This window comes from Scomber scombrus, chromosome 17 (genome assembly GCF_963691925.1).
Source record: "Scomber scombrus chromosome 17, fScoSco1.1, whole genome shotgun sequence".
Classification (NCBI taxonomy): Eukaryota; Metazoa; Chordata; class Actinopteri; order Scombriformes; family Scombridae; genus Scomber; species Scomber scombrus.
In genome coordinates this window covers 923,164-938,486 of record NC_084986.1, presented here as the reverse complement: position 1 = coordinate 938,486, position 15,323 = coordinate 923,164, and the positions used below count along the sequence as shown (strand labels likewise).

The 15,323-nt window shown below is 40.2% G+C and overlaps 1 protein-coding gene across 1 annotated transcript in view; it reads right to left on the bottom strand.

The window, feature by feature from the left end:
• The window catches only part of LOC133997987 (NLR family CARD domain-containing protein 3-like), a gene marked incomplete at its 5' end in the record, with an annotated part of 240,351 nt that overhangs the window by 110,897 nt on the left and 114,131 nt on the right, over positions 1-15,323 (bottom strand). Inside the window, one exon of the mRNA XM_062437726.1 lies at positions 8,237-8,283. Within this exon, the coding sequence (XP_062293710.1) occupies positions 8,237-8,283 (47 nt within the window). The remainder of the gene's footprint in view (positions 1-8,236; positions 8,284-15,323) is intronic.

The following is a 15,323-nucleotide window of genomic DNA, read 5'->3' as shown; positions in this document are numbered from 1 at the left end:
CCCTCTGCTGTACTCCCTCTATACATTCGACTGCAAAACCACTTCCACATCATACACTATAATTAAGTTTGCAGACGACACAACCATCATTGGCATCATCTCAGGGGGGATGAGATAGCATATTGAAATGAAGTCCAAAGATTGATCATGTGGTGATCTGCAAACAACCTCAACCTCGACCCCGACACAAACAAAACAAAAGAACTGATTACAGACTTCAGGAAGACCAGGGAAGACCACCAGCCCCTTCTCATGAAACTATATATATAAAAACTATATATATAAAACTATATAACTACTCTGGATGGCATTACTTTGGCCTCCAGTACTACTGTAAGGAACCTAGGAGTTATATTTGACCAGGATCTGTCCTTTAATTCCCATATAAAACAAATTTCAAGGACTGCCTATTTTTATCTGCGTAACATTTCAAAAATTAGACATATCCTGTCTCAAAAGGATGCTGAAAAACTAATCCATGCATTTGTTACTTCAAGGCTGGATTATTGCAATTCATTATTATCAGGCTGCCCGAATAAATCTCTAAAGACTCTCCAACTGGTCCAGAATGCAGCTGCACGCGTTCTGACAAAAACTAGAAAGAGAGATCACATTACTCCTATTTTAGCTTCACTGCATTGGCTTCCCATAAAATCTAGAATAGAATTTAAAATCCTTCTCCTTACTTTTAAAGCTCTTAATGGTCAGGCTCCATCATACCTTAAAGATCTTATAGTACCTTATGTACCTACCAGAACACTGCGCTCCCAGAATGCAGGCCTACTTGTGGTACCTAGTATCTCTAAAAGTAGAATGGGAAGCAGAGCCTTCAGTTATCAGGCTCCTCTCCTGTGGAACCTTCTCCCAGATTCGGTCCGGAGGGCAGAACCCTCTCTACTTTTAAGAGCAGGCTTCAAACTTTCCTTTTTGATAAAGCTTATAGTTAGCCAGCTCCTAGTTTATGCTGCTATAGGCTTAGACTGCCGGGGGACTCCTACCTCCATGATGCACTGAGCTCCTCTCTCCTCCTCTCTCTCTCTATCCATCCATCTATATCCATTAACATTCATGTACTATTAATGGATTCAATAACCTACACTTCTTCCCCGGAGTTGTCTGTGCTTTCTCGTCTCACAGGTAATCTGGGCCTGTAGACGTCCGGATGACAGATTCCAGTCCCGGACCTTCTAGCTTCAATGTTTATTTTCTATGTGCTTCTCTCTCTCTCCTATTCTTCCTCTCTCTCCCCTCTACCCCAACCGGTCGAGGCAGATGGCCGCCCACTTTGAATCTGGTTCTGGTTCTGAGGGTTCTTCCTGTTAAAAGGGAGTTTTTTCTTGCCATTGTCGCTAAGTGCTTGTTCATGTGGGAATGTTGGGTCTCTTTAAAATTAAAACCTGAAGAGTTCGGTTTAGAACCTGCTCTATGTGTAAAGAGCCTTGAGATAACTTTGTTGTGATTTGGCGCTATACAAATAAAGATTGATGATTGATTGATAAAAGGCGAATGTGTGGAAATCGTCCAAAGCCATGAATTCCTCAGCATTCACTTCACAAACACACTTTCCTGGACAGAACACACAACTGCTGCTATTAACAAGGCATCTCAACACCTTCACTTTCTCTGTTACCCCTTTTCCACCAAAGCAGTTCTTTTTCTGCCTCCCAGGCAGTTAGTTAATGTTTGAATTGTTATAGCGCCTCCCTGGCCAAATGTGGAGTAAAGCAAAAAGAAACAGGAAGTAGGAGCACATGTTTTCAGTTGTAATTAAGATCTCAGCAGAGCAACATGCTGTCCTCACATCTGTCGTAATCCTTTTGATTTGAGCCATCGTAAGCATTGACTGTAAGTAACATTTATTATTTGCAAGGATATATTTCAGTTTTGATGGGATTATTTCATGTTGTATTAGATTAATGTCTAGATACTGGTTGATTTGTGTCCCTAGCATGTTCATTATATCATGCCATAGAAGTGTATAAGATACATTTACTTTATTTTAAGCAGCTTGTGTAATTCTGCCTTCATATGTTGTGTTTTAGTAGACATACTGTTTGTACATTCAGGATTTATATAGTAATTCATTCAATGTTATTTCTGTTGTTTCAGTTTTACACCTTGTTATGTCAACATGCTCAACAAGAGTCTACATTAAACCTGGAGCTAGAAAGCTACATCCTGACTCTCGTGTTGCTCATTAAGGGAGTTTGGCTAGCTGTTTAATTTTGGTTCGAGAACACCATTAGGAGAACAGTACAGTTCTAGTGCTGGTGCTGGTTCACAGTCGGTTCAACAGCGAACCAGCTAAGAAACCAATTTGCTTTTCCACTGCTCGGTGGGAAGGGAGCCATGTCATTACATTGAAAACATTGCACCTGTTAAAACTAAATGTGTGGAAAAACAAAAGGCTCCCTGGAGAAATGGAGTGGCGGTCAGACAGTTAAAGAGAAAGTGTCGCCAGGCAGAACGACAGTGGAGAAAAACCAAACTTCAGGTCCATCATGACATTTACAAGGATAAACTGAATGAATATAACAACGCAATTAAACAGGCTAGTCCTTCTTTTCTAAAATCATAAATGAAAATATCAATTATAGTAAAGTACTTTTCTCCACTATTGACAGACTTATCAATCAACCATCCCATCAGAATTGCTGTCTACAGAACAGTGTGAGCAATTTGCTTTATTGTTTAAAAATAAAATAAAAAATATTAGTGTCAAAGGAATAAAAAATGGACCTGTCCGTCCTTTCCCTCCTTTCTCCAAGAACTCCACGCCTGTGTTGTCGCACTTTGACTGTCTAAATCTTGCAGAACTTGGTAATATTGTTGGTCAGCTCAGGTCCTCTACCTGCTGCCTGGATCCTCTTCCTACTACATTTTTAAAATGATTTTTTAACTGCTTACCAGCTGAGGTCTTAGACATCATTAACTGGTCGCTTCAATCAGGCATATTTCCCACATCATTTAAAGCAGTTGTCATCAAACCACTTCTGAAGAAACATAATCTGGATCCATGTGTCATTGCTAATTACAGTCCCATCTCCAATTTACCATTCCTCAGCAAAAAACTGTTTACATTCAGCTCAAAAATGATCTTACCTCAAATAGCGTTCTTGATATTTATCAATCAGGTTTTCGTCCTCACCACAGCACTGAAACAGCACTTATCAAAGTTGTAAATGATCTACATATAAACACAGACTCCAAACAAATATCCATCCTTGTACTACTCGATCTCAGTTCTGCGTTCGACACGGTTGATCATTTTACTAGACAGGCTTGAAAGATGGGTCGGCCTATGTGGCTCAGTTTTAAATTGGTTCAGAATCTACCTAAAAGACAGGGAGTTTTTTGTATCCCTTGGTAATTTCTCCTCAAACAAAACGCGCATTATGTGCAGGGTACCGCAAGGGTCAATTCTTGGTCCACTGCTTTGTAATCTTTACATGCTGCCACTTTCACATGTCATACAGAAACATAACATTAATTACCATAATTATGCTGATGATTCGCAACTCTACATTTCACTATATCCTGATGATTTATCTCCCATACAGTCCCTCACTCAGTGTATAAACAATATGAACCTTTGGATGACAGAAAGCTTTTTACAACTAAACAAAGACAAAACAGAAATACTTATTTTTGGTGCACAAGCTTAGAGACAGACAATTGCAGCACATCTCAATTGTCTGTCTCTAGAGAGCAAATCTACAGCAAGAAATATGGGAATAATAATGGACAGTAATTTAGATTTCAAGACTCATATCAACCACATAACAAAAACAGCATTCTATCATCTCAAAAATATTTCCAAATTAAAAATGTTCCTGTCAAAATCCGATTATGAAAAAATTATCCATGCATTCATAACAATCAGATTAGATTACTGTAATGGCCTTTTCACCGGCCTTCCAAAATCCAATATTCACAGGTTACAACTCATTCAAAATGCATCCGCAAGTATTCTCACTGGAACAAATAAATATCAACACATCACTCCCGTTCTTAAATGTTTGCACTGGTTGCCCATCAGGGCGAGAATTGATTTCAAAGTCGTCCTCCTGGTTTAAAAGCTTTAAATGGCCTCGCACCTCAGTACATCACAGACATGCTCATCAGTTACACACCAGAAAGAACCCTCAGATCCACAGGCAGCAGAAATGTAGTTATACCTCGCACAAAAACTAAGGAAGGGGAGGCAGCTTTTTGTGTTTATACCCCACGCAGGTGGAATACCCTGTGTGAAATAGTCAGAGGCGCCACATCAGTGGCCATTTTTAAAAGCAGGTTAAAAACGTTTCTTTTTATGACAGTGTTTGGTTAGGTGTGTGTGTGTGATTGATTGGACTTGTTTATCTTGTTTTACATTTGCACTGTGTTGTTAGTTATTTTGTTATGATTATTTGTTGTGAAGCACATTGAGTTTACCTTGTGTATGAAATGCCTGGCTTACATCCAAACACGGCAGATATAACGTATTTGTGCTGCTCAACAGGATTGAGATGGTTGTTAGCCTTTGTTGTAAGCTAACGTTAGCCGGCAGAGCACAGCTAACTCACAACGCGAATGTGTCTGATTTTCACAATCAGTCGAATGTTCAAGGGATAATTCACTCCCTTTCTATTCACCGCTGTCTTGTTTGTTGTGGTTGGTCTCAATAACCCCGCCCCTGCCCCCTAGCGTAAGCGGTTCTTTCTTCTAGTCCAGCAAAGAACTGGCGCCACTCTGGAACCGTTTTTTCTGGACAAGAGCCGGTTCTTTGTCTGTGGAAACAGGAAAACCGGTTCCAAATTAGGCACTGGACCAGAACCAGCACTGGAACTGCTTTGGTGGAAAAGGGGTATGTGTCATGAGGAAAAATCACCTCAGCAGAGCAGTGATGGTGGCCTTCTACCACGCAGCTATCGAGAGCACTTTGACCTACAGACTCACAGTCTGGTATGCAGGCTGCACAGCAGCAGAGAAAAAGGCTCTACAGAGGATAGTCAAAACAGCACAGAAGATCATCCGCTGCCCTCTTCCCTCCCTGGAAGTAGTTGCAGATGCTCGATACCTCTCCAGAGCCAAAAACATTTTAAAAGACTCCTCACATCCCATATTGCCCTCAGGCAGGTGTTACAGAGCCATAACAACACACAAACAGACTCCTGAACAGTTTCCTTCCCCAGAGCCATCCAGTCACTAAACAAATCACAATCACACTGACAACCATGGGACAATATGCAATTAGGGATGCAACATGCAATAATGTTTTCTTATTTGATTATTTTTTTTATTCTATAGTAGGGACTGTGCAATAATGTTTATATCATATTGTTTTTTTATTCTGTGTGTATGTTGCTATGACACTGTGGTGAGCCCCCTGCAATATCTTTGTACTACTTATACAATGACAATAAAGGCATATTCTATTCTATTCTAATCTGTCTCCACTTCAAACTTGAAGCAACATTAGCAGCTGATTATTGTAATTTAGATGCTCTTTTACGGGCAAGCCAGGTAAATAAAGATATGTCTGTGTGTATTAACCATTCAAACCTTCCTACTAGGGGTGTGATGAGATCTCGTGCAATTCTCAAAGTGAATGTTGTCTCACGAAGCTATAATTAAAGTCTGTGTAAAGAAAGAATAAATATGTGTTCTGAGTTTGACATACGACAGTAAAGTGTGTTGTTAACCACCCTGCCAAATGTTAATGATTAAAAACATCGCCAAATATATGAAATTAGGCTTCAAAGTTGTGTAAAAACCAGCCTCTGTCTCTGCTCCCAAACGCTGTGGGCGTTCCCGCCGAGTCCGCTGAAGCCCCGCCCCCTACCGAGTGTCACCTGTCAATCAAAGTCACCACCTCTACCAGAAACATGGACGCTACGTCTGAGAGCTTTCTGCTGCTAGCTCAGCGGCTAGCTCGGCGGCTAACTCAGCTAACTGTAGACTGCAGTAGTAGTGTGTGCCTGAATGTATTTATACCTCAACAGCAGCAGGGCGGGTTTATGCTAAGCCTAGCTCCACTATTCAAATCTAAATGGTTGAAATGCTTTTTACAAATGTTTTAGAAATACATTTATGACCTATTTAATGTGTTTAGAAGAACCTGTCTAAATTCACTTTACACAGTCTTAGGGGTGCACCAAAAAAAAAAGAAAAGACGATCGGTTTTCTATCGCTCATTTGTAAATGGACTGTACTTATATAGCGCCTTTCTAGTCTTTACGATCACTCAAAGCGCTTTTACACTACAACTCACTCACCCATTCATGCACATCATATACGGATGGCAGGGGCTACCACGCAGAGTGCCAACCTGCACATCAGGGGGAAGTTAACCATTCATACACATTCACACACCGTTGGCACAGCAACAGGAGCAATTTAGAGTTAAGTGTCTTGCTCAAGGACATATCGACATGTGAACTGGAGGAGCCGGGAATCGAACCGCCAATCTTCCAATTGGAGGACGACCGCTCTACCTTTTGATCCACAGCCGCCACAAGATTTGCACGTCATGTCTTTTTATGTCACGAGTGGATCATTAACCTTTTTACAGCTTCTACCTGCTGAGAAGATCTCAGTCAGCAGTATGAGATGAGGAAAGGAACAGGTTGACCTCAGGTCTCTACACTGAAAGCCTGAAGTAGGAGGAGCAGGGAATCTAGCGCAGCTATGGAAGCCTAATGATGCAAAAAGTAAAATGAGTCACTCTACCAAATTATAACACAATTTATAAACTATGTTGTTCTACTTGCGTATTTATGTGATACAGGATTTGTGCAATTGACTTTTATTTGTGTGTTTTTTTATTAGCAATATGTTATAATTTGTGAAAATTGGATTCTTTCTTTAATTTATATTTATATATTAGAATTGTTTCTACTCTATAATTTACTTTTTAGTATTTGTGATTGTATCTAACTTTTGTATTTATGGTTGTTATTTCCATAAATACCAAAATTATCCATCTATAAAATATCTATATGGGGAAACCTTTTACAGTGCTGAATACTGCATATGATAATTATATATTTAGAAAGTAGAACTGAAGTGATTAATTACAAGATGATTAGTAAAAACATTTCAAAATGCACCTGCATTATTTGCATTTTGTGAATTTCAAACAAAAGAACAGTCATATATTTCCTCATTGAAGTTTTCTTAAAAATATATAGTTAAAATCTCGTGAGCTGAGTGTATCATCACACCCCTACTTCCTACCATTCAATAACAGCTTAATTTCAAGATTAATTTCATCTAGTAGTAATAATGACATCACTCATTCAAGACTAACTTTTACAATGTATTATATTATAGAGACGATAATCTATAATCTAATGATATTTAGTCCACTAAAACTAAAACAATGTACATGACTCAATTATGACTAAAACTAAATCTAAATGAACGCTGTGTCTGATATTAAACTGAACTACTAGTTAACATTTTTACCTGAGAGTTTTCACCTCAGACAGACGACACAGAGTCACTGAGGAACCAGAATAGACTGCAAACCCAGGATACAGAGGATCAGTGAATGTGGTGATGAAGGTGTGGAGGTGGATCAGTGAGTCAGAGGAGACTCTGTAGAAGGACAGAGTGCCAGCAGGACGGTCCAGATACACTGCTACTCTGTTAGAGACAGAGGAGGAGGAGATGGATGTTTCTCTCTTATTGTGCCAGACAGAGTAACGACCATCATCATCAGAGCAATTCAGACTCCAGGACTGATCAGTCCCTCCAAACGAACAGTCGTCACTGTTTCCTTTCCTGCTGATTCCTCTGTAAGTCACTGATATACGAACTGTTCCTCTCCACTCGACCTCCCAGTAACAGCGATAAGTCAGACCATTACTACACAGCAGCTGAGGCCACCAGTCAAATCTGTCTGAATGATCAGGATGATCATATGACTGAACCTCCTTTACATATGTCATCTTCCTGTTGTTGACAGACAGTTTGAGGTTTCTGTTTACTGTGTTTGTGTCCAGTGTGAGTTCACAGAAATCTGATGAAGAGAAGAAGAAACAACACAGCAGCAGTTTATCATCTGACACACCTGATGGATTTATTCTCTGTTTAACTTCTGATCTGTTGTTCATTTCTATAAAGTTTCATGATGACACATTTTGTCAGTAATGTTTTAATGAATAAATACCACAAAGACCAACTTTGTATTTAAAGAGAAACTGACTGTGTGCTGTTTAGTTGTCATGAATCAAATTCAATCCACACTTACACTTCTTCAGACCAGGTTTTAACCTGTGCTCTCCACCATGGTCCACCCTGGAGGAAGAAACACAGTCACAATGATTTTCTATCCAACATGAGTCCTAACTGCTGTTCAACATGAAGCAGTGTTCCTCAGTTTGTCAGAGTGACACAGAAACAGGCTGAAACTCATCTGTCTCAACTGTCTGCTGGATTCTTTCACTGAAGTCTGAGAGGAAAAGACCTGAAGAAGAAGATGTGATGAACAAATATGTGTTCATTCATTTGGTTTGAATATATAATAATAATAGTTGAAAGACACAATAAGAAGAAACAACCACAAGTTAGAAAGTTCTAAATAAAGTTCATGATACAAGTGAACTTCTGTATAATAAACAGTAAATACATACTCTGATGAGTTCAGGGACACCAGGGGCCCGTTTCAGAAAGCAGGTTTAGTGAAAACTCTGAGTAAGTTAACCCTGAGATGAGGGAAACTCTGGTTTTTCGGTTTCACAAAGGCAGTTCAGCTTAACTCCGAGTCAGTTACCCTGGCAACATACTCCGTGAACCTAACCTGCTCGCTGGCAGGTTTTCTTCAACTAAGCCTGAGTTTCTCCTCCTTTTTACTGAAGCCTGCAGACTGAAGAAGCTGTCAGACATTTCTTAAAAAGTTAGTTAATATTGAAGCACAAATACGAAGCAGAAATCTCCGTCAGAGGGTGATCAGACCCCGCTGGGATGTTTTATCTCTGATGATGTTCTGTTTGAGTGTTTCCCTTTTTCTGTACAATTGATCATTTATCTGAACAATATTTTCAGCCCTCGTATCGTCTGTACGACACATCGTGGACATGCTCTCAGTTCAGAACAAGTTCTTTGTGTTGCACTTTGTTTTTTTCTTTGCCAATGGTAGTTTTATATGTAACATATGTGACACTGAGCATGTTACCAAGGCAACCGTCTGTCAGGCTGTCAGACACGTAATATTTGAAAGTTATTGATAGCCAAGTGGTTACTGCGCATGACTCATAATGACAGTATCCCTGGTTCGATTGCAGCGAGCACCTGCGATTCCTGCAGGTCTTTCCACTCCTTTTCTCTCCCTGTTTCCTGTCAACCTCTATACCAGCTAATGTTAAATTAAGGTGAAAGTGCCCAAACATAAATCTTAAAAAAAAAAGAAAAAAAGAAATGTGACTCTTGCACTGAAACGTTTACACTTTGTTAGTGTTGTATGTATAAAGGCATTTAGGCTTTCAAATATACAATATTAAATAGATACTGGTAGTGTTGGGATGGCTGAAAAATGTACTCTCTTTTTTGCTTAGAAGATTTCACTAAGTACTGAAATATATCACATGTTGAATGTACCACTGAATGCTGTTTAATGAGGACAGGCTAAACAACATCACAATTGCTTGTAATGAAATTATACCTGACTTGTTTGAGCTATATTTTTATATATTTCATATTCAGTTGCTGCCAAGTAGGCCTGCGTTTTGTACCTGTTGGGTCTGCATGAATATTAAATGTGTCACACACAAACACATACACAGAATATAAATGTTGAATAAGTGGAACACTCGAGACAAAACTTTTTTTCATTAATACTCACACATTGACTCGGTTGGTAATTTTCTGCCACGTCAGCTCATGTTCTTTTGCTGCTGCTACTGTATTACTTTTATCTTAAGTATATACTCATCATCTGCATTCATTAATATTTCTAACTCCACTGGGGAGAAGTAGGAGGTCTGAGCCCTTTGTTTCACCTGTTGCCATGGTAAATCATGTTATCTGTGCTCCATTGATGAGGGCTTGGTATCTCCTCATGCACAAGCTTCACTCAGAGTTACTTTGACTCAGAGTTGATTGGACTAACTGTTATCACCTGTTCTGAAACCCAAAACTCTGAGTTTGACAGCTCAGAGTCGGTCAACCTAGAGTTAAGGTTTTAACTCAGAGTTAGTTAAACCTGCTTCCTGAAACAGGCCCCAGGAGATCATGAAAGTTTAACTCAAGGTCCGCTTACTAGTTTATATATTATATTATATTATATTACAAATTATATTATATTATATTATATTATATTATATTTATTTAACAAACATTCCTGCTGTGTATCTACTGTGTGCTGCTCAGAAACATATGAAACATTACTACTGGCAGAATGTTATTTATTCATTATTTGTAAACGTGCTGCTTGATCGGGAATGGGGTGCTATTATTTGGAATGTCCAAACTCCAATTTTTCCCAAAGTTATTCCCAAAATACCAGGAAATTTCTCCATTGAAAATGAATGGGAATTTTTTTTTAAAACCACAAAATTTCCCCTTTTTTCAGAGTCACCTAGCTCTCTCATACCTGCACGTATAAATGTGATTCAAACTTTAAAACGGAGGAAAACTTGTGCTCTCTCCAAAACACCAAACTGTTTTTACATAACATGTAAACTTTTCAAACTATGAGCAGTCAAACGAGGAGTGGAAATCACTTTTTCTTCAAAGTTAGAGTGGAAGCGTCAGTTAGCTTGAGTGTGAGAAGCAGTAAAAAATCAACTTAATTTTTATTTTTAACTCGAGCTCACGGCCAAACCTTAAAAAGGAGACAAATAACTTTTTGTCAAAATGTAGACATAGGTGTTGGGATTCATAAAATGTGACATTGACAGGCGGGGTCTGCACAAAATTTAAACGGGGGGCCGAGACCGGCGGCAATACCTGTCTCGCTCCCCATTGACCCTAATGTAATCGTCTTTTTTTATTTCAAAAGAATCTCACTCTGTCTTCGCACTGAGCTTACGCGCTCATTTTAAGGAATATCTGAATAAAATAAATACTGTCGGAATCTGCCGGCTGCTGTGTCTCTCACGGTGTTTTCGATTTTTGGACAGGAGTTACGGTTTTCTCACAGTTTGCAATTGTTCGGGACCTTGTCAGAAGCCAAATTCTGGGGCATTTTGAGCATTTTTTCCAAGTAGATTCTCAAATCGCCGTAGCAACCGTAGAACCTCTGCTGTCCTTGACAGCCTGTTGCTGGGCGGAAACTGACCTACTTTTTTGTGATTGGTTAATTCCTGTCTGTCTATTTTGCCAGTTAACCAAGCTGGCTCTCAGCAATAGCATCCATGTTTAGGGTAGAGGTGGTGACTTTGATTGACAGGTGACACTCGGTAGGAGGCGGGGCTTCAGCGAACTCGACGGGAACGCCCACAGCGTTTGGGAGCAGAGATAGAGGCTGATTTTTACACAACTTTGAAGCCTGATTTCACGTTTGGCGACAACACACTTTTCTGTGGTATGTCAAACTCAGAACACATATTTAGGGCCCGAGCACTGACCAGTGCGAGGCCCTATTGTATCTTTAGAAATTATTATTATGGAATATAACACGTCTATGCATCAATACTGTGTCATATACACAGCGCCACCTACTGGACACAGGAAGTCAGCCTCATATGACAAACATTATCCGATTTATATGAAATTTACAGGATGTGTTCTCAACATCATACACTACAGCATGACATAATTGGTGGGTGATCTCTAGCGCCACCTACTGGACACAGGAAGTCAGCCTCATATGACAAACATTATCTGATTTATATGAAATTTACAGGATGTCTTCTCCACATCACATACTACAACATGACATATAATTGATGGGTGATCTCTAGCGCCACATAGTGGACACAGGCAGTGATATTTCACCACATCGTGCAAAGTTAAATAAAAGCCTGCGTATGAAGACGTCTACCTGCACGCCTTCCGATTGCGCCACAGCCCGTGGCACTCAAAATTTCCCTGGAATTTTTTTGTAATCTTTACAATTACAATAGGGCCTCGCACTGGTCAGTGCTCAGGCCCTAATTAAAACTGCAAGCAGTGTCGAAGGGCCCTCGCACCCCCCAGTTTTCCCCCCAACTGTAAAGCGCGCCGTACGTGCACGTCGGTGCGTGCGGCAGTCGCAGGGCGGTCAAAACTTGCTCCTGTGCCTTTAAGTGAACATTGTGTGATGGGGTTAATGTCTCCACTAGATGGCAAACTAAGACCACAAATTAGTCTGGGTGACTTCTCAGCACAAAGGAATGTGGCTGAAGGGCCAAAAAATCATTAAGATTGAGCATTTTTGCCTGGATGACCGACTTCCTGTTGGACTTAGGGTATGGGTCCAAGAGGCTTTTTAGTGTGTCTGGACATAATACATAGGCCTTGTCAATTTCATTTCTCTATGTCAATGTGGAAGGCGGGGCTTAAACTTTGAAATCTTGCAGGGGGCGCTGTGGAGTCATCTTCTCACTTAAAAATCCCAAAATTTGTCAGTAGTCAATATGTGTGACTGTTGACGTATGTGTACAATTTGGTGAGTGTAGGACGTTATGAAAATGTAAAAAATGGATAAAGGCATTAGGGAGCGCTTTTGAGCTGTTGTGCCACGCCCAGGGGCAGTTATGGTCTCAAATTAAAGTGCTCCTGAGTGTGAACCTATGTGGGCAATTTGGTGATTCTGTGAAGACGGGAAAGTCCTCTAAACTATGTGGGAAAATCGGAAAATTGACGCAGGAAATGCACCATAACCGACTTCCTGTTAGAGCGAAATTTTAAAATTAAAAAAAATTAATTTGGGGGTTTAGCCATGAGTGCTATAAGTCCTGTAAATTTCACGAAGATCAGACAAGTTTTTTGGTCACATGACCTGCTGTTAGGGGGCGCTATGGAGACCCCTTGCCACACCCATCCCCAATGATGTTGAAATTGAAACGGCGTCACCAAGTGTGACATTTCACGCGCTGCATGTATAAACATCCAACAATGTATGGAGGAGTTATAAGGAGTTGTTTGTTTATACAAACAAACGACTGCCACGCCCACCTGGTATAACGTAGGTAAAATCTGTCGTAAAGTTTACATCATCAAAGTCTGAGGATGATACATCTTAAGTCTCTGGAGTCAAAACTGTAGGAGGAGTTCGTTAAAGTACGAGGCCTGGAAATGGGGAAAATGGCCGAAAAAATGCACCTGTGATCCAACATGGCTGACTTCCTGTTGGATTTAGGGTATGGGTCCAAGAGGCTTTTTTGTGCGTTTGGTCATGATATATATGAATCCTAAATTTCGTTCGCTTCAACTTTTAATATTCTAGGGGGCGCTGTAGAGTCAGTCTTGACGAGTGTGTCCAATTTGGTGAGTTTTAGAGTTTGTCAGTACATACTAAGTGGGAAAAGGCATTAGGGGGCGCTACTGAGCTGTTGGGGCAAAATGTTGGGCAAATGTGGTATCAGATGAAAGAACTCATGATTTGAGATTTCTTGCGACGCATCTTCCAGGTCAAATGGAAACAAACAGCGCCAAAATCGCAAATTCGATTCAAAATGGACGACTTCCTGTTGGAGTGAGGGTATTGGTCCAAGAGACTTTTTAGTGCGTCTTTAAAAGATACATATGTGTACCGAATTTCTTTTGTCTACGTCAATCTGGAGGGAGGGGCTCAATTTTCTTAATCATCTTCGGGGTGCAGTACCCCCATCTGGCCAGCAGTTCCTGTTTAATGGCGAAAAGGCAAAATTCCTCACATCACCACGAAGCAACCAAACCAGTAATCAAAAAGATTTTGATACATTTTCATCTCCAATGTCTGAAGAATGTTTGAAGTTGGCCAGATTAAATCTCCAGGAGGAGTTCGTTCAAATATGAGGAGTGGAAATCGCAAAAAATCACATATTTTTCAAAATGACCGACTTCCTGTTGGAGTGAGGGTATGGGTCCAAGAGACTTTTTTGTAATACATATTTGTACCGAATTTCGTTAATCTATGTCAATCTGAATTGAAGGGCTCAATTATTTTTCAATTTTCTAGGTGGCACTATGGAGCTAACACAGTATTGATGCAAAAACGTGTTCAGGGCGGGACCCTCTACATGCATGATTAATTTGGTGTAGATCGGACGATATCTGTAGGATTTATAAGAACTTCCTGCTTTTTGGCGAAGGATCAAATGGCGAAGGAAATTGTTGGCGTCGCCACGCCCAAACAGATCCCTAATTAGAACGTTTTTGATAACTTTTCATCTCCAATGTCTCACAAGGGGTCTGAATGCGTCTAAATGCACCTGATGGAAACCTTTCTGCTTGGCCACGGCCCAACGTGCGCAAGGGGGGTATTAACCATTCAAACCTTCCTACCATTCAATAACAGCTAAATATAACATTCATTTCATCTAGTAGGAATAATGACTTCACTCATTCAAGACTAACTTTAAAAAAGCATTATCCTTTACACTTTATTATATTATATAGACTATAATCTATAATCTAATGATATTTAGTCCACTAAAACTAAAACAATGTACATGACTCAATGACTAAAACAAAATCTAAATTTACTGTAAAAATTAACCCTTAAATTTTACCTGGGAGTGTCCACCTCAGACAGACGACACAGAGTCACTGAGGAACCAGACTGACAAAACCCAAACCCAGCATACAGAGGTTCAGTGAATGTGGTGTAGAAGGTGTGGAGGTGGATCAGTGTGTCAGAGGAGACTCTGTAGAAGGACAGAGTGCCAGCAGGACAGTCCACATACACTGCTACTCTGTTAGAGACAGAGGAGGAGGAGGAGGAAGAGGAGGAGGAGGAAGAGGAGGAGGAGGAGGAGGAGGAGGAAGGGATGGATGTTCTTGTCTTATTGTGATGGACGGAGTAACGAACATCAGAGCAGATCAGACTCCAGGACTGATCATTCCCTCCAAACAAACAGTCTTTATTGCGTCCTTTCCTGCTGATTCCTCTGTAACTCACTGATATTTCAACTTTTTTTCTCCACTCGACCTCCCAGTAACAGCGACCAGTCAGACCATTACTACACAGCAGCTGATGCTTGGTGTCAAATCTGTCTGGATGATGAGGATATGACTGACGCTCCTTCACATCTGTCACCTTCCTGTTGTTATCAGACAGTTTGAGTTTTCTGTGTACTGTGTTTGTTTCCAGTGTGAGTTCACAGAAATCTGATGAAGAGAAGAAGAAACAACACAGCAGCAGTTTATCATCTGACACACCTGATGGATTTATTCTCTGTTTAACTTCTGATCTGTTGTTCATTTCTATAAAG